This window comes from Toxotes jaculatrix, chromosome 8 (assembly GCF_017976425.1).
Source record: "Toxotes jaculatrix isolate fToxJac2 chromosome 8, fToxJac2.pri, whole genome shotgun sequence".
Taxonomy (NCBI): Eukaryota; Metazoa; Chordata; class Actinopteri; family Toxotidae; genus Toxotes; species Toxotes jaculatrix.
The window spans coordinates 3,174,397-3,194,118 of NC_054401.1; the positions used below are offsets into that span (position 1 = coordinate 3,174,397).

The window sequence follows — 19,722 nt, forward strand, 5'->3', positions numbered from 1 at the left end:
AAGAGAAGCTTACTTTTCTGGATTTAACTGCAGAGTTCAGAGCACCATTGACTAGAATATGCTGCCAGAATACAATACTTGAATATTATATTTAGAGCTACGTGTCACTAGAAATGTTTTGAATCCAGTTAAGATTTTATAAAAAATAAATCTCCCAATATTCTAATTTAATACTGTTCCTTTGCCTTTCAAACTAGAAAAAAAATCATGGTTTAATTGACATAAGCTGTGGTTTTGATCATTTCTGATGCCTGAAATTTGGTAAAATAAGGTATGACATCAATACTCTGTGTATCTTTCAGTTTTTTAAACTCCAAAACATAGTTAAAGATAATCCACCTTAAACTCTGACTGCCTTTTGTTCCTCCCTAAATGATTTAATCCTCAGACATGACCTGTTGTTCCCTCTGGGGAACCAAGAACAACTGGGGAGAACATTCAAGTGTCTCTTTGCTCTTATTATGTATCACTCTGAAGAAATATTGGACGCGCCCACCGGTTTGGAAAGAAACGGCCATTTGACTAATTGAATTTTTAACCTTTGACGGTTAAAATGCATGAGCACATGGAATTGTGTTCGTCCCACAGCGGCTGGGAAAATGATCCAACTCATTGACCTTTAGTGATGTCTTTATGGGTAAAAAGTGGGTTTTCTCAAATGAGGCCTGACTACGGTTTCACATTATTTGGAGTAACACCCAGCCAACGAGGCACAATGCATCCAGCAGCGTGTCGCCATGAATGCCACTTCGCTGCTTCAAGAGGAGAGAGTGAAATGGAGTCATGGACAATGAACGGCAGTCTCTCTGAAGGGACGTGCGATCAAAGCGCTTCTTTAGAGTCCTTTTCCGTTCGTGTTGCTCCATCTCTGAAGATGCCCACAAGCCAAACATCAGGTGCAATAATGTGTGAAAACCTCAAACCGATCCTAAGATGTTGACTGAGAATATTCAGACACCGGATCCTCGTAAACTGACATGATGTTGTGAAAATGGTGACGGTATATGCTATCAGTGTCTGCTGTGGCGATAGGAAGTGTCATTGGATCCCTCCTCGCACAGGGTCCTGGCAACTTGTCATCCGCTGAAAAGGGAGTTGTCACAGTGATATATGGGTGTTGTAATCCCTGCAGTGAGAGCCCTGATGTTTACCCAACCCCATATTTCCTCCTCCTCAAAGAGCCCGGACCGGGAATCCTAAACCTGAGAAGAGATTAGCCGGCCGGGAAGAAAAGAGAGGGAGAGAAAGGAGAAGAGGGAGGGGATGGAGGAAGAAAAGGAGAGGACTCTATAGGTGTATTCTCCTCTGCCTGTTCAGATCTAGGTCTGAAAGGCAGACAGGTGAAACCATACACGACCCAGTGAAGCTCTTGCTGTGACACCCATGGAGTTGTACCCTCACCGGGGTCAAGGGAGATCAGGGACGACTGCAGTCTCTGAGGCTTCAGCACACTCCCGTCTTTTTTCAAGACAAAGCTAACATTTATCCTCTGCGGCATAAACGACTCGTCTTAATGGGGATGTACAAACCACAAACAAGTTAATGGAAGGTCCTCTACTCAGCCGGAGAGGTTGTGAGATTAATTAATGGGATAAGAAACTAATGCTCCCAGTAGTTGGTGAGACATTTCACGCAAAACCTCACGGTGACGCTAGAGGAAAAGTCAGTGGATCACCAGAGTCATTAAGTTTCATCATCCGGGAACACTGAATGATTACACAGGGTTTCACAGCAAGCCTTTTAATAATTGTTGGGATATTCAGTCTAGACCAAAGTGGGTCAAGTTACTGACTGATGTTACCATCCCTAGAGACCCAAAAGTGAGCCAAAGTTAATAAAGTCATTAACAGTCGCGTTTCACAGCAAAGTTCCATAACTAAAACCTGGTCCTTTAGTTAATGGTTTCAAAAGGAATTACACACTCTTGGAGAATTTTCTAAATAAGGCGCCAAAGGCAAATGATTTCTCCAGAGGTCTTTGTCCACACTTATTCTCACACTACATCTGTCAGGCGACATACGCAGCTTATCCTGTATTGGTCCCACAAGGCAGACAGGTGAAACCCTACACAAGCAACTGAAGCTCTTGCTGTGACATCTATGTATTTGCACCCTGGCAGGGTCAAGGGAGATCAGGGACAGCTGCTGTCTCTGCTGCCGCAGCACACTCCTGACCTTTCTACTAGCAAATCCTACAATTGTCCTCAGATGAATGACTGACTGGTGTTATATTTTCTGTGATGAAAAGGCATTTGGAGCTCTAATGTACCCTGAGAGTCCATTGTTAATGTAGTTTCTAAAAATGAGGAGTTACCGCCATTACGAGACAGATGTGAGTCCTAAAATTGCATTAGCCTCTTCAAATCAAGGTTGACTGACATCTGAGCAGAAATTTGAAGTAAAGAATTAAAAGCACCAACTTAAAGCTACAGTATGCAAGTTCTAAGAACCAAGCTAGTGCTAGCATGAGGCTCAAACCTCCCACCCTTGACTTTGGCCTTCTCTGATTGGTTCGAAGAGCGAGCCTTGGTCCAAGTCTTTGGAGAGGAATATCTCTGGGTCTGGATCACAGAAACCTTTGACACCCCCTGTCAACATTCAGATACAAAAAAAAAATTCCATACTTTAGCTTTAACAGACTGACTGTTAGATAAGCTAATCAAAACACTGCAGAAAGCAGCACAGATAAGAAATGACATGGCGTTTCATGAAGTTGTTTTTGGTTACCCAAACAGTGTCTCTGGGAGGACAGACAGATTTGGCGACCCTCCTTGCTGATCCACTACAGCATCAGAGGAGTCCAGTATCCACCCTGCCCTGCCACATCGTTTTCCCCCTGCTGTTTGCCTAATTACTCGTCTTTGTCCAGACGATAATGTCTTTAAACTTTATCTAAGATCCCCTTGGAAATGTGGATGAGAGCACTTGGCTCCTGCCTTGGAATCCTGACATCTCCATACAGACAGAAGCCCGAGGATCACTCCCCTCCTTAGTGATGTATTTGTAGAGTGTTAGGGTCAGAGCCTTGGGAGAGACTCGCACAGCCGCAACATGTGCAGGATATCAAGCCTGATCTTCCATGCCGAGAGTGCTCCAGATGTGTGTCGGCATGTGTGAAACTTGACCGCCGGAGTTTGGCTCAAGGAATTAAACATACCAAAGCAGTGTTTACTCAGCTTTGATTTTGTAGATTAAAAAGACCAGCGAGCACGCTGTTTGGGCTGATGTGACTTGACTCAGGCTCTTGACAGACAATTTGAAAATGACATTCCAAGAGAGAATTAGTGTTGCAAACAGACACTATGTTCTTACGGGGGATTAATGTAAGCCAGCTCTTCACAATTAGTTTGTAAACATTCAATCAAACAGAGTAAGGTCGAAACATACGTGTATGTTTGCTTTGCCACTTGGTTTTGAGCTGTTTCTGACCACCCACAGTAGTCCTGGTTTCAGTTTACCCTCAGCTCTTCGGTTTGGTCATAGGAGAGCTCAGCTCTGCAGAGATTATCCTTTCGTTTAACAGGCCTCATCAAAGATTGTTTTTGTGGTGCTCACCTTCCTGCTCTGCTTGTGCTTTTATTTGCAGGGACTTCTCGGCACACACGCTTTAGTTTGTGAAAATGTAGTTTCTGTACCTTATTTAGGAGGCGAATGTCATCTACAGTATATACGCTTTAGCTTCAGACCCTACACACACAGCCGCTGTAGCTACAGCCATAACTTCTTAACTCACAGCCTTAAATCAGCCTTTTGTTCGTTCGGTCACGACCTAACTTTCCACAAAATTTTGGAAAACTAAACAGCACAGACTTAAAGTTTGACTTTAGTGGAGGTAATGACCAACCAAGTTTTTTTGGAGGTCTTCCCCAGCAGTTTGAAGGTTCAATCGACTGGTTAAAAAAAAAAAAAAAAAGTGAAAACGGCTGGTGAGTTTTGGGATTTGGGCCCCAATGCTAAAATCAAATTTCCTGTTCTGATGGAAACCCCAATTGGAAGTAATATGAAGTTATAAATAAGCAGATTTCAAGGTAGGATTCAAGAATTTAAATCTGGTCTTGTATTTAATGTCCTCAAATGAATCACACAGTCCTTGAGTTTTCTCATGAAATGTGAAAATGATTTTCCGTACCAGCTTCTCGTAGTGGTCCCTTCTTGTTCTCACACTACATCTGTCAAGCCACACGGCCGGTTTTATCCCCCTGATGTTTAGTCTGCGGCACACCGATATTTTGACAGTAGTACAAAAACACGGTGTTGCACCTATGTTTATATGTTTGGCTTACGGCCTACTGCGATCACAATCTCGTGCTTGTATTAAAGATGGACGTGAGGGCACTAAGCCTTGGCCAGGATGTGCGCTGCTGAAAACCCAGGTTGTAATAAATGGCTTGTGAAATATGCCTGCACCTGCAGCTGACCTCAGATGGCCTGGGATATAGACTGTATTTGGCTTCTCTGGTTTTCTGTAAACGATACAGTGTGATAAGTAAATGGGGCATCCGTGGAGGGTGTGTGTGCTTGTGGGGCTCTCTCTCACCACATGTGGGATTTGGTATGTCCCAGTTCATAAGTCCCACCCATGCTTTCATGCTTTCATACCTCCTCAACTGAGGATCCATTGTTCTGCTTACTGTTTTGAGGTATGTCTTTCGGTGAGTTGAATTCAAACAAAGTCATCTCTCACCAGAGCTTGCTGAAAAAGTTCCTACAGAGGGGATCCACTGGAAATCCAGACCCCCTCGGTGTCCCATTCTGAGCAGGGTTTGTCTTCTCTGAAGAGGGTACACAGAAAGAGAAGTTGTACATTAGACGTGACTAACAAACTGCTATGTTTGCCCAGTGGTCGCCCCTAGACAGGATATTTTGGAAACCTGTGTTGAAAGAGCTTTACCAATGTACCATGAAAGGGCTATGTGGCAGCAATTGTTCTCTCTGTGGGTTCTGAAAAGGAGTTATCAGTACAAAAGTTTGCTTTTTCTGTGACTGGAAAGTCTGAGGGAACTCACAGCCGCACAAAAGTAGGGTGGGATACAGACTTATTCATTTTCCTACATTATGATCCCTTTCAGATGAAGTGAGGCAGAGTGGGAACGACATGGGTATCTAAAATACAGACATCCAGGCAGCGACACTAAATACCTCGGCAAAATTCAATAAAACACGTTCCCAGGAGATGCTTCGTCTGTGAGACGTACGAAATAATGCTTATGTCCTTGTCATCTCTGTCAACTTCAGATCTCAGCCTCTCAGCTTGGATCCAAGCAAACTCTTATATTTATGGCTGAACCTCTGGTGTAAGTATGATGTGTGCTCTGAAGGTTGTTTAGAACCAAAGCTCAGTAGTAAATATTAAAACTGGCTGAAGTGTGTGGTGGTTTTCACTCGTCTCTGTGGACTCCAGTTTACCTGAAGCTCCTGAGTAAAGTTAGAAGGGTGGATTTATCGGTCGTCTTTAATTCATTTCATCTCAGCAGACCTTTGATGTGTTAACTGCCCCTTTGTCTGATACTGTTCTCCAGTCAGTATCCAGCTCATTGTCTTAGGTGAAAAGGACTGAATCACTGTACCTTGGTATAAAGCAAGAAAATCTCCCAAACTAAAGGTTTTCACCGAGCAGCAAAACTAAACCTTATCCTCTCTTCTTCACAATGAGTACTTTTAAGAAAATTAGAAATATAAGCTTTAACATTTTTTATTTTGCTGCTGATTCTTGTTCAAGTCTCCATGTGAATTAAAAAATTAGCATGGATAACAAGTCAAGTACAGACGTGGCTCTGAGGTTATCTCTAAGTGAAGTGATCTTAAAGCTTGAAACTCCTCAGACAGGAACAGGAACACTAAACACAAACAGCCCCTTTGCAATCAGTACTTTTACTTGTGATGTTTCAGGATATTTTGCTGCTAATTGACCAGCTTGTGGTTTAGCCATTACAAACATTATTTAAACCCACAGATTTTTATTTCAAATTTTAGAACCCAAAGTTTCCAAAGATACCAAATAACTCAGACTGAATTTCGGGGAAAATTAATATAAAATGATTAACGAGACATCTGGAATATTTCCAGCCATGCAAACATGGAGTTTGAATCTTTTATTTAGTGTAAACATCACGTAGCTTCAGTAAAGAGCCGGAACAAGCTGATACAGAATGTATAAAGATAATACTGTCAGACAGCGTGGAAAAACAGGATTTTCCAACTTTATAGCTACTTAAATAAAAGGAGGGCGATGGATGTTAATAAATTGAAAATTATAATGCAGACGAAATGGTGGATTTTCCCACTGTGGTATTTCCACTTTTACCAGAAGATTTTAATCATTCTGTCGCCATTGTTCACAATATCAAATGAGTCTCTACAGGGCCTTAGCAGTGTAAAAATTGGGGCTCTAATCAGACTTTTGGACTGAGTAATTGGACCTGTTACCCCCTTCTCTCTTCTCAGTTTAGCCCCTAGCTACTGCCTGTCTTCAATGATACACGGAGGGGAGGGAGGGAGGGAGGGGAGCAGGACCACAATACCCACTCAGGGACAAGCTGTCAGAAACCCTGAAACACTATCCTCTCTCAGACCAAAGCACTGGGTGTTTTTAGCAGTATTGTATCACTGGGATTCAACACACAGGTCATTTGGGGAGAGATTTTCCGAGAAATTACTTCATCTATTTAAGAGCAGAAGTTAGAGTAATGCTCGGTGAAGTTCACGTTAGGTGGAGGTTTAAGCTTTGAAAACTCCCACAGCAGGCATCGCTGTCTCGATCTTAGTGCTAATAATCATACTGCCCTCAAGTGGATTCTGCAGCTATTAGTACTGCGGCACCCTCATATCACAGGGAAAAAATACAGTGGCAGTAAAATGATGAAAAGAGGCGATAAAAAAAAGTTTCTAAATGTTCTTGGCCACTTTGGTCATGGTAGCTGGTGTGACTCTAACAACTCGTTCCAGTTCTCTTGGCTCGGGCGCAGTGCCAAGATTTTCCATAGGCTGTTTTTCAATTAGGACCCTGTGCTCTTGGCATTTCATGAAGGGAACAGAAGTGGAAGCTCTCAGCAGCAGCAGCAGTCCTCAGGGCTGGGGATCTCGGGAGAATGACAGAGGCGTGCATATTGTCACTGTGAAAGGTCCTAATTGCCTGAAACCTTTAAGCTTCAAAGCAGGCCCTTCTTGTGTGGCAGAAGTGCCGCTGCACGCTTCTCTTGGATGGAAAGGTTGATTGCATCTGTGGCATTTAAGAGTAGAGAAAGTTTGAGGATTTCTTATTGTGTGGTCTGCTGATGCCTTCCTCCCCCCCTCGTTCTCCCCCCCGTTCCTCCTCTCTCTCTGTGTTTCAAAGACCTGTCGCCTCATGGCTTGTCAAAATCCTCCCTTTAAACAGTAAGCAAAAATAGAAGCTAATGATTGAAGTTCCATTTCATAAACTTGTGGTTACAGTTTGGAATAACAAGGCAGTTGCATGTGTTTGTGAATTCATACACATGGAAGTGATTGGAACATTTTGCTTTTAGTCACTGCCCGGTCATATTATTATATATTGCGTTGTTTATGTATTAAAACAATGCTGTCACTTAATTCTGTAATATGACTTGTCTCTTGGACTCAAATCTGGGTCCTTGCTGCACGAAGTAAAAATAAAAAATTGAAGCAACACCCATAAAGCCCCCAGAACACTCTCCATCCATGACTCCTATCCAGTGGTATTTTTCCCTTGATACCGGTTCGTATATTGTTTGCTGACAGACTCTATTTTTAAATGTGAAATCTGTCAAGAGGAACTATATAAATGCCATCCAGCCCACCAAGGGATTGGATGCGTCAGTAATCGATGTAGCAGAAGCTCTTGTCTCAGTGGAAAAAAAAAAGTGTTGCGTTTCTAAATGTAAATGTGTCGCTTTCACGTTTAATGTGGCATACGTTACCAGTGATAGTCCTTCCACTAATGTGAATAAATGATGATACTTTTGGCCGGGAAATCCTTTAAGTGAGGATTTGTGGCAGTTAATCATTGTGAAGTGGAAAGTGAGGTTCCCTCACGTCTAATAATCGTAAAAGTGAATCTCGTAAAAACGGGCCCTTTTAAAATAAAATAAAATAAAATGTCCTCCTGCTGACTGCACTTAGACTCTGGCACATGAAGAAATTTCTGTCTCTGGAATATATGAAGATTAATTTCACACTGTAAACAGGTGAGGAGCGCCTGTTCGCTCAGATAGCTCAATCAATCAGACTCATCCGCTTGCGGTTTTCATCTCAGAGGCTCAGTTACGCCTTCGCTGCAGGTTTTATCACGTCTGTCCAAATGTCCCGCTTCAATTCTGTTTGTCTCAACCCTGAGAAATAATCAGCATCAAGCGTTTGCTAACTGGTTTATCCATCTCTATATCCTGTTAGAATAGACACTGGGATAGAGACAGTGGAAAACCCTCTCAGTCAGCGCTGGAGGACATAGGCTCTGATGATGATGAAGATGTGGAGACATGCAAATCCCTCCAGTATCACGTTCCACCTCTCTGTGTGTCTGTGAGGGTGCGTGCACACGCTTCTGCTCAATGAAGTGTCTCCCCTGTTTGTGCGTGTGTTATGTCATTTGTGTGCGTGTGTCCCAACACATGTATCCCCTCTCGTGAACGCTTGCGTGCCGATAACAACGAGCCAGTGAGCTGCTCATTAGCTCGCCGCTTTATTCGTCCTGGATGAGTCTCAGTGGAAAGAGGAGACACGAGACGAACGGCTCGCCACCCCTGCCGACGACAGCAGCGAAGCCCGGGTCAGGGGAGGTACCAGCTCTGTCCTGTCTGTGGCTCGTCCCTGAGTGGTGATCTTTCAGTTTGCGAGGTCCTCACACTGAAGTCATATAGATTTCAGCCTGAAAGCAGTTAGATATGCAAATGTCTGCGGAGCCTCGGAGTTTCTTGCTGTTAAGTAATTCTACCCTTTTTCTCTCAACCACATTTGAAGCCTGAGTGGCAGTTGTGACTACTTAAAGCTGTGCCACGAGTCAATGAAGAGCTCAAATCGTATTTGTGTTCCACTGTGCAAGCAACTACTTGATTTAATGATGCTGTTTTATGAAGCATGATTCATATTTCAAAGGCTGCATATCTGGAGTGGAAATAATTCAGCATTAGGGCTTAGACAGGCTCAAAACTTTGATCCTCCTTGGTGATCTTGATTTGCCTTTCCTTCTTCTTATTTTCTCGTGTGCGAACTTAAGTGTTTTTTGTTCTGCCTATAAGAAAACAGGCCTCTGTAACAGAGTCATTAGCTGTGGTTTGATCACTGTAGCTGTCTTCCATACGCCAGGGACACCCGCGGTTCTTGCGACTTTCCCATAGTCCTCATCAATTCGCTTGGGTGGTAATCGGCCCGTGATCACGCTCGTCACATTCATCCCCGCGGCCTTTTAGCTCCTCCAAACACATGTAACATCTCAAATACTTTCCGTGTGAAGATGTAATTTCATTTAGATAACAATCAGAGGAATGCTTTGATCTGATAAACAATGAAAAGATGCAATCAGGTTTACCAGAACCCTGCGATAACTCGCGCTGAGCTCCTGACTGATCACTGATGAACCTATGTGTATTCCTGAGGATGTGTGCTATCGGCTGCATTCTGTTGACTGATCACAGATGTACTGGCCCACCTCCTCTTCGCCTCGTAGCAGTGATTAAGCCACAGAACAATGACATTGCAAAGAAACACAGGAAACCCTCACTTTATTTTTCTTTTAGCCCATTTCCTTTGATTCTTCAAAGTTCTTTCCAATTGTAAATATAAAAACATATTAAGAACGGATTGTAGATGCTAATGCTGAATGCCTCTGGATCACATTCAGAGCTATCATATTATGATTTTTTTTTTTTTAATCCCCCCGTGCTGCTTTAATCAATGAGAGTCTGGAGTCGCTGATCTGTGCTCCAGTGCCTTGGTAGCCCCCTTCAGTCGGTTGGTGTGGAAAATCCATGTCATCTGACTCCCCGTCCGCTGGTTCTGATTAGGGACGAGTTCTGGATCCCAGGTCTCTCGCTCCCATTAACCACGGTCAGGCCCGATTCCACGCTCATCGCTCTCACACCTCGTCATATTCCCGTCCAGTCCCTGCACAGACTGGGCCGGTCGGTGGAGTTGGGCTGTATGATGGAGAAAGGACAGAGTGACAGGGAAAGAAAAATTATTTTTCTTCGGTTGATCCTACACTGAGCTCAAAATCTGCTGACACATTTTTGAAAAGCAAAATGCATTTGGAAGCCAGGTATGAAGTTCACAAATCACAGATATTTTGTCATTTTAGTGGGATATATTTTTAATACATTTATATTTTCCTCTCTGTGGATGTTATAACATTAAAAGCTTTGTGGAAAGCTCTCTTAAGCCTTCTTAAATGATTTTATTCCACTCTAAGAAAACCTGCCTTCTGAGAGCTGGCTGATAAAATTGGTTGTAGACCCAAAAGAGAGAGTGTCACATCGGTTGGTGTTTTTCTGGTGAAATAATACAAGTCAGATCCAATCCTGTTTTAAAGGATCATTACGGTTTATTACAACTTGGATCTTAATTTCATAGGTTTGGCTCTTGTTGTTGTCTGTTTTGATAAGGCTGTACTTGCCAGGCTAATAGTAATAGGCCTTTTTTTTACAGCAGACGTTTGACAGCTAGCAGGAAAAGTGGAATTAATCATGTTAATGAAGGCTTCATTCCAATTAGGTGGTGCAGTTCACTGACATGACCCACTGGAACACTGGAATGGAACGGAGCCGTCATTAATGTCAGTCGTCTCACCTGTGAATTTCTGAGAGCGTGGCAGCCTCGATAAAAAGAGGTGTGACGCGGCAGGAAGAGCAGCCTGACTGTCAGACAGGTTTCAAGCAAACTGAGCTTAATTTATTTGGAAGAAATCGCAAGAGTCAATGAGAGTAATAAATAATAATAAAGCAAATTAACGTTCCACTTAATTTTGACGTATAAGTGTAATAATTGGAAACTTAGCTAAGCTATGTGACACAGTTTCCACTGCATGGACCCAAGTCGATCCCAGGCCTTTCTGTTTTCTCTTCTGTGTGCTGTACGTCCTTTTTGTGTTTTCAGTGGTGTATACTGTACTTTATAAGAGTTTCATGAAATGAAAATCTTTCCTCTATGCTCTCCCTCCTGCATGCTGCGACATCAAAAGCCTTGTTAAGGTCCACGATCCATTTATGAAAAAGTCCAGGTAGAGCATGAAGCATAAATCTGTCCGAGGAACACGCTGGTGGTTACAACAAAGCAAAGCTCCTTGAAGTGCAGTGCTTCTGAAAGATGGAAAACAGGTCATTCTCAGGCTTCATCAAGAAACTAAATCAAAGTAGGGAGTCACTGCAGCCTCAGGAATGAAGTCAGGGGAGTGAAAACCATTAAAAGTGCATTGTGCAGGCGGTTTGTGGAGAAAAAAAGAAGAAAGAGATAGAGAAGAGAGGAGTCACGAAAGCAAAACAACCACAACAGTGAAGTTTAAAAAAACAAAAAGAAAAACAGACGAGTGACTGAGAGAATGTACGCTCTCCTTTTTGTCTTAACGTGTGGTTTAGCGTAGACCTGTCCAATATCATGCACCATGAATCTCAGAGTAGGCCTTCCTGCTTCACAGGCTTCAGAGGACTTGACATTAACACATTTGTGAAAAAAAAAGAAAGTTAAAGTGCCTCAATTCTGTGGCATTTTTCTTTCCCCTCTTTAGGAAAATAGCTTCCGTCTGTTGATTGAAGTCACGAAAATCCTCCACCAGAGTGTGTGATTCTTGCCATCAGATTAAATGTGCTGAGTTCAGATTGCCATTCAACTCGTGCTGTGTTCGTCTGACCTTAGAGTTCACTCACCGCAGGTGTCAGGAGATGAGAACCTGAAAGGAGCAGGAGAGTTTTTCTCTCGTCAGGAACAGGTTCAGCATCCAGGATGCTTTTATGAGCGTCACTCATCATTTGGAAAGAAAATGGCAGCCGCTAAAGCTAAATGTGAAACATCACCGACTTCCCTTTGTCAGTGATGGCCGTGCAGTTTAGAGCAAAGCCAAACCATTGATGTTCTTCTTTTACTCACTTTTGCCATTCCTCCAAGACGAACAGCATGAGTATGGTTTAACTTTGTTTCCCGCCGGTTGAACTGGCTGCTAACGCTAACTGGATGCCGCTGGCGGCCTCATAAACCGAAGCGCTTGTACAAACATTTGGATGACTCAGAGGTAGTCGTGACTAGTGAGGGAAAAGATAAACGTGAACAAATGTGAATCTCTGTGGGGACGTCTCAGTGTGTTTCTGCAGGATCTTACTATCGAGCTGACGTAATGAGCGAGGAGACGTGATGCTATCGTGTCTGTCTGTAATTTTATGTTCTCTCTCTCTGTCTGTCTCTGTCTCTCTCAGGACACAGAGCGCTGGGAGAGGTCAGTGCTGAGGGTCGCTGAGATCACTTCGGCCCTGATCCGGGAGAGGAGCCCCGCCCTGGTGGGACAGCTTCTACAGGCATGAAGAGAAGCAGCGCCAACAGAAAATCCTCCTCAGCATGACTCATGAAGGCTGCAGGGATGAGATGGTACGTTTTTCAGGTTAAAGGGATGCATGATTAAACATTGCACTTCCATAAAGTTTAGGGACTTTTGAGAGACAAACTTAAAAACAGAAGGGTCAAAACTGAAGCAGCAGATACCCAGATATCCCCACTTTTATCCCCAGGTGTGTGTCAAGCTCCAGAAACCCTCTAAATCCTGCTCTTCCCATAATGCAACTGAAGAGCTTCTTTTGTTTAACTCTCTCTCTCTCTGGTACACACTGTATTTTTCAGATATTAAAGCCCCCATGTGTCAGATTTCAAACTTTCATGCTTTGGAGACTCCTAGTGGTAGTATCAACAGAAGTCATGGAAATAATTCAGCACATTCAGGCTTTAAAATGGTTATAAAATAATGAGACAACAGCCCAAGTTTTCAGTTTTCGAGTGTTTTGCAACTTATGGTCAGAGAAAAAAAATCACTTCTGGATTTTTGTCCTCTTCAGTAAAGCACAAAGCAACAGGGAGGATCATAATATCTATGGACTGTGTACTGACCACACAGTAAATATTCCCTGTAGTAATATTCTGATAAAGGACACCTCTGTTTCATTGCGGTTTATCACTGAAGGGAGATGTGACTATACATCAACAAGTCTTGACTGATGGAGGAGAGTTTGCGGCGTTAATGACAGTAAAAAGCTGCTGTATTGTCTCATCACCACTGCTTTTACCACTTGAAAAAACTGGTAATGACTGAAATGGCAATATTTAATAAGAGATGTAACAAGAGGGTGCTTATATTTTTTTGTACTCCATTGAAACTGCTTATTTAAAGCAATAAAGATGTGTTTTTCATATTCAACTCTACCTACTCTACCTCTTTTCAGGAAATGCTCCTCCCTAAAATCACAGATTAGACCCCGGCAGCTGTATGTGCGTGTATTCAGGTGTGCTGGAAGGAACCGATTCCTAATCATTCTGTTTTCAGTAAAAAGTGAGTGGATTGCTCCAGAGTTCCTGAAGTTTAGATGCAGGCCTGGTTGTCTGTCCGCGAGCTCATGCATCACTGAAGCTCTTAATGAAGCGGCTCAGTACAGAGGAGGCTCCTGTTTCCTGCAGTGAACCGGCTCTAATACCACCAGACCCTGCAGCAACTTACCCGTGCAGAGGATGGTGGTGGGGAGAGAAGGTGATGTCGTCCCACAGGTAGATTTGTGTGTCGTGCTTTTATTCCAGAAGTTAAGACTTAAGTTAAGCTCCAACTGCTTAACCACAGAAAGGCTTCAGGGGGGTCATTTTTTATTTTTCCGACATCGTTGTGGTGTTTTCCAAAACATAAAATCCAAATCACAAAGCTCCAGTGGGTCAGGTTGGATTACATGTTGCAGATCCTTCATTATTTGGTATTATTTTGCCACTTTAGAGCACCTGAAACAAGCTGTGAACACAGCATTGACATATCACCACCCTTTAATTTGACATGGTAAATTTGTCTAAATAAACAGTTGTTTATGGCTCTGTACAGTCGGGTGATAATTCTCTGTGGGTTCATCACTTCATGACCCCTTTCAAAGTACAAGTGGTCATTTGGTCCATTTTTAATTTAAAAATATTGCTCATATCAAATTTAACCAAAACCAAAATTAACAAAAAAAAAAACAAAAAAAACAATTTCCCAGCCAGTGTTTTCCTGGGACGGTTCCTGTGAGCGTTCAGGATTAGTTACGACTTCACTGGTAATGCAACTAGTAATTAAAGCCACCAAATAAATAGTGGAGTCAGTAGTACAACATTTTTCCTCTGAAATGAGGTAAAGGAGAAAGTAGTCCACAAAAATGAAACAAAACTATTGAGTTGAACTGTTGTTTCTGGTGATAAAGCCCAACAAATTGTTTAAATATTGAAATAAAAGCCATGGGATATAAAGAAATATTAACCTTTGTGTGGCCCTATATGTGAATGCAGCCGTCCCCAGGATCATGTATTTGTCACAGGTGGGAAAAACAGCCTCGGACATCAAATAGTCTTTGAAAGTGTTGATGCCGGAACATTCCTAAGATCGCCACAAAGGCCTCGCCGCTTTGTGTACACCTCCCACACTTCCACAGCATCTCCAGTTTCCTGCATTTCTCTGGCCTCTGCAGCTCTGTGGAATTCCAGCTGTTGATAGAGAGACGCCTCAGGCGAGAAAAACTCCGTCTGCACATTCAGACCCCTGCGATGAACTCCTCACAACACATACTTATATTTCAGGGATCTCGCTGGAGATCGTAATCCACAGTGACATATGATGAGCGCTAAAAGAGTGAAGTGCATGCAAGCATCTGCATTTGTTGTGTTTGTTATTTATTCATTCTGGTTTTTCCTGACAAAGAAAAGGCTCAGTAATTTCCTAACATGGGCAGTGGAGGTTTTAGCAAACATTCAAACAGGAAGAAATAGTGCGTTTCTTGGGGACTATTTTCAGCTGCGGAATAAGTTTTTGTTCTTCTGAGTGTCTCTCGCAGCGAGATGGTGGACATGGGATTGAGTCAAAATAAACTACAGCTGAGAGAAGGAACATGTCACCCGCTGTAACAGTGTGCTGTTACACAGTGATGTGTTTTTAATAGTTTTTGGACAACAGCGGAGCTCCATGGCACCGAGGAATAACATTCTTTGGACACACTGACAGTACTGATTAGGAGGTTGAATTCATTGTTGGTTTTGGTCTTTAAATGGGATTTGTTGACAATAAGACAAATTTAGAAAATCAGCAGGATTATTCTTCATGTGGTCATAGTTTCTGATCCGTTGTTTTTTTTTTTTTTACTAGTGATCGGTTTGATTCATTGCTCATAATTAACTCCTCATAGAGCAGTTGATGCCTCTAGCAACAAAAGAATATTTACAAAAAATCATTTACTCTCAATGCAACAGGAATTTTAAACATGAAATTGTACTTTTATATCCTGCTGAATTCCCACTACAACTGACAATCAAAGTTGTATCGTCTCTACCTTCTTGGGCCCCAGTGCTGTCTTGTCATTATGGAATTTCAGAGTTCAGAGTAAGACGACAGAAGCTTGAGAAAAGCGGATGTTTCCTTTTCTCTTTTTTTTTTTTTTTTGACCAGCGGGAACATTATACAGCAGGAAGAAACTGGGGGGGAAGGTCAAGTGGTTCATGAGGTGCAGTAAACTCAAGAAGTTTCTGGAAGAACTGGGAGTGACTACGTGGGAAAAGTTCACCAGTTCACCGATAAACTGACGGGAAAGAAAAGTCAGGTCTGGACGGAAGAACATCATCATTACTATTAACATACCTGTGTGGTGATGAAGGTTTGAGGAGGTTTGTAATGCATGACTTTGAGTATAGTGACACCTGGTGGACAGAATGGTTAATAGGTCTGGTTTAGTGTGATTGTCAGACATTCTTCCTCCACTGGGGGGCCACATTGGACTTTATTGGAGTTTTATGTCAACACAAGGACCTCACAGGTGTACTGGCTGCTTCTGTAAAGTCTGGATATTGTTTTGGTTAGTTTGATGAAAGGACACAGGTGATTTTTCCTGTAAAAACAGAATCATTAACAGTTCTTTAAATACTTATTTGAGAGGTTTGATTGATTTATCTGTTCTGTTTATTAAGCTTATCTTGAGTCGGCACAGCAATGAAAAACTTCCCCCGTGAAACAGTTTACCACCGCACAGCGTTCTGGACATGTTCAGGCCATTTAAACCGGTGTTGCAGGTACATGAAAAATTCATATCGTAACAAAAATAAAAAACGGTTTTCGGTGCGAAACGGTATACCTCCCAGCACTATGATCAAAGTCATCCACATTAAATCTTTGAAGGTGTTTTCCCAGGTGGAAGAAACAATCTGTCTTGGATTTTAAGTGTAGACGGGGAAAACAATGCAAACAAATACCAGCAATTTCAGTCTGGAGGGAGACCTCTGTCTCATGTTCCCTGTCTCTCTCTCTCTGACCTCATTTCCTGTCATTACTGTCAAATCTCTAATACAGGCACAAACAACCCTCTGACCTGTGAGTGTCATCCTGCATAGACAAAGCTGGTCAACAGCTATTTGAAATAATACTTATAATACTTTGGAGTAGTTTTACAAGTGAGGAGAAAAAAAAATCCTCCTCCGTTTAATTTCCTCAGCCTGTGATTAGCCTCTAATGCTGTGGTTGTAGGTGCTGGCAGATGGTTCACTTCTGTCTGAGCCCAGTTAGCTTAATGCTAACCAGAGCCACAGGCCTTGGCTGATACCTCAGACCAGGTCCTGTTTAGATAGCGCCACTGCTGGTGTTGTGGGGAGGAAGACCAAAGCCAGATCCCACAGTTTGACCGTCTGTAGGTCTGCCAGGCTCAGACAGCACGTCGTCACCCCGACCAGCCGACCGCAGCTCTGATTACGGCCTCGGTTTCATAATGGAGCCTGTGCTCACAACTAGGTGTGTGTGGCTTTTCAAACAAGCACATACGCTGAAGGTTTTCTTTGTGTGTCCCTGAGTTTGTGGAATGAATGTGACAACCCTAAATTTACTCCCGTGTCCGAGTCCATCCTGGCTGAAGGATTCCCAAATCTGGATCACAATAAAAGCGGCACGTCCATGCCAGCAACGCCTAACACAGGGCACACAGAGAGAAACCACAAGAAAGCCCTTCTTCCTGGAAACTAGAAAACAAACACAGAGAGGGGGTCAAAGGAGCAGACTAAGAATATGAGGACTTTGGACGGGTCAGGAAGCTCCACGGTGTGGGGTGCCAAGTACAATAATGCAGCCATGAATACAGGAGGGAAGGTGTTCTGGAATTTGACCTCGTGAAGTCACTGCAGACCCACGTCGTCTGGCATCCTGGAGCATGAAACTCTCTCTGATTTGTTGGACATCAGTAGGATTCAGCGTCTGTTTGTGTTGCTGTAGCTAAAACCATTAAACAAACACTCTCAGGGTTCAACTTCCATTCTAACAATGATAATGGAATATAAACATTTGTAGATTGTCCAACAAATGTCGCCTAATTTCAGACGGACACATCTGTGGACAATAGTGCCATCTGGTGGAGATTACTTTTGGATTTCATGGTGGATTTAAAACAAATACTCCACAGTCCAACCACCAAATGTAAGCAATTATATGCAAGTTAGCTGTCTCACATAAAGCCACAATTACCGCAATAGAAGGTGCTATAAAATTCAGATTACACTTTCACTAAAGATTCATCAAACTACGGTAACAGATGGATTTTGAAACGATTGTTGTGAGATCGCAGTGCAGATGTCAGTGTGTGGAAAAATGGGTTTACACAGGAAAAAAAAAAATGCAGAAAAATGGTGGTCTGTAGGAGGCTTACATACAGAGTCAGCCTGGGAAAATCCAAGAGGGGAGAAATTTAATAACAAATACCCCTCTTACATCCTTTTCTGTTCTCATCCAGCACTATGACGCCTTTTGAAAAAGCACCTAAATTTCTGTTGAGTTTGCAGCAGTGGAGAACCTCAGTGGTTTGTGATAGGAGGCTGATTTTACTGATCTTATTCTGCTGCCTTCAAGTGCTCCTGGTGTGAGTTAAGAAAACATGCAGATTAAATAAGGCTGTGTGCAAATTAACTGCTTTGAATGTAAGATGTTTTCTACTTTGACTTTTGTCCTGTATTTTTCTGGTTTGTACCAGCTGATTTCTTGATTATGTGGACTGGTGTTTGGTCTCAGGTCTCCCTTAGACTGACCTGCTGAGTTGATTACCCTGATTGGTAACACCTGCTCCGGTTGGTTAAATGCCATTCAGGTGATTCTGCTGGACTTGAATCTGAGGTTGGCAGTTTGCTGACACTTGAATCTTTGTTAGAACTATATCAATGTGATGAGGGTCTGGGGTTTTTTATTTTATATATAAATCAGCTTATATTCACAGTTGCTCTTTATCTTTGAGGGCATGTTTGCGGGAGTTTCCAGCCTCTTTCCTCTTGACATATTAGCTGATTTTAGTGCTGAGCAGAACGATTTAATACTGATACCACACAACTGGGTCAACACCAAGAACAACAAAAAAAAAAGAGCCATCTGACATCAGGTCATGCTGTGGGCACATGAGCACTATCTATTTGCTTTTCTGCCTCTGTTGCATGCACACACTGATCACTTTGTTAGTTCAAAGAAATCACACAATAAACATTTGTTATTTACTGTCCTGTACGGATATTAATGATCCTGCCCCTGTTCAAACCCAGACGTTGTGGTTTTAGTCACCCCTCACTGATCAACCTTCAGTTTAATCACAGATGATTTAGTCTCTTTGGAGTTTATTCATTTTTTTTTTTTATTGTATTGAAACTATGATGTTACAAAAACAACAAAAGTTTCTGTGAGGGGAAATCAGGTTGGTCCCTGAAAACAAACAGACAAATGTTACTGGATAAACCCATAATTAAGAAAAGATGACAGGGATCAACACTGTGGTGGAAAAGCTTTCATTCTGTCTTGCGTGTTGGTGTTCAATTACCATAAAACAGTAGAAACTGGCAGATTTCACTCTATTGTATTTTTTTTTTTTATTGTGCTGTCTTCTCCCCCGCACCCACTCCTACATACTTCCTTCATCCCCACAAGCTGACCGCTCCTAAGGGCCAAATGAATTCCACATTTCTCCCCCTCTGAGCTGTCACTGGTCCACGCACAGCTGAGGCTCGTCTTATAAATGAGACTCAGCAGGACGTGGGATCTCTCGCTGACAGCTACGTCTGAAACAACCTGCTGGAAATGGAGAGTCAGTCCGTCAGTGTGAAGCTTCATCTGACTCTCCCCGTGGTGTGTAAATGTGGACAGGCCCCGGGGCCCACAGTGCTGCTGTGGTGAACCACAACTGTGTGGCGAGCAACCTGGTGTTGAGTGGCAATGTGAAGGTCTGCCACAGCTCGCTGCAGATGAAGGCAGGGTTTTACTCAGAAGCCTGAAACAAAGGTTTTTCTTTACCGCCGAGGTAATGTCTGCGAGCAGCAGCAAGACTCAGACCTAAGGCAGCAAAGAAAGATCCAAAGTGATCAAACATACGTAGGCTGGAGGCTTTGGGATGATGTACTGTATGATGTCCCATTATCAGTGGTGGTGGAAGTATATATATATATATATATATGGAGAAGTATATGTTAGGAATAACATATAAAAGTCTTGTGGCCATTGAACAATATTCACAGTAGAATGCAGCAG

At 42.6% G+C, this 19,722-nt stretch overlaps 1 protein-coding gene across 2 annotated transcripts in view; it reads left to right on the forward strand.

Moving 5' to 3' along the window:
* Positions 1-13,378, forward strand: part of crppa (CDP-L-ribitol pyrophosphorylase A) — a 37,785-nt gene extending 24,407 nt beyond the window's left edge. The window contains exons 10-11 of one of the 2 annotated variants that reach the window (XR_005894403.1): positions 12,395-12,563; positions 12,813-13,378. Coding sequence is in view for 1 of the 2 variants with exons in the window: in XM_041044711.1 (XP_040900645.1) it covers positions 12,395-12,499 (105 nt within the window). In the remaining variant the exon portion in view is untranslated. Of the gene's footprint in view, positions 1-12,394 lie in introns of both variants that reach the window. The other variant, XM_041044711.1, reaches the window with a different exon arrangement.
* Positions 13,379-19,722: the final 6,344 nt, after the last annotated feature.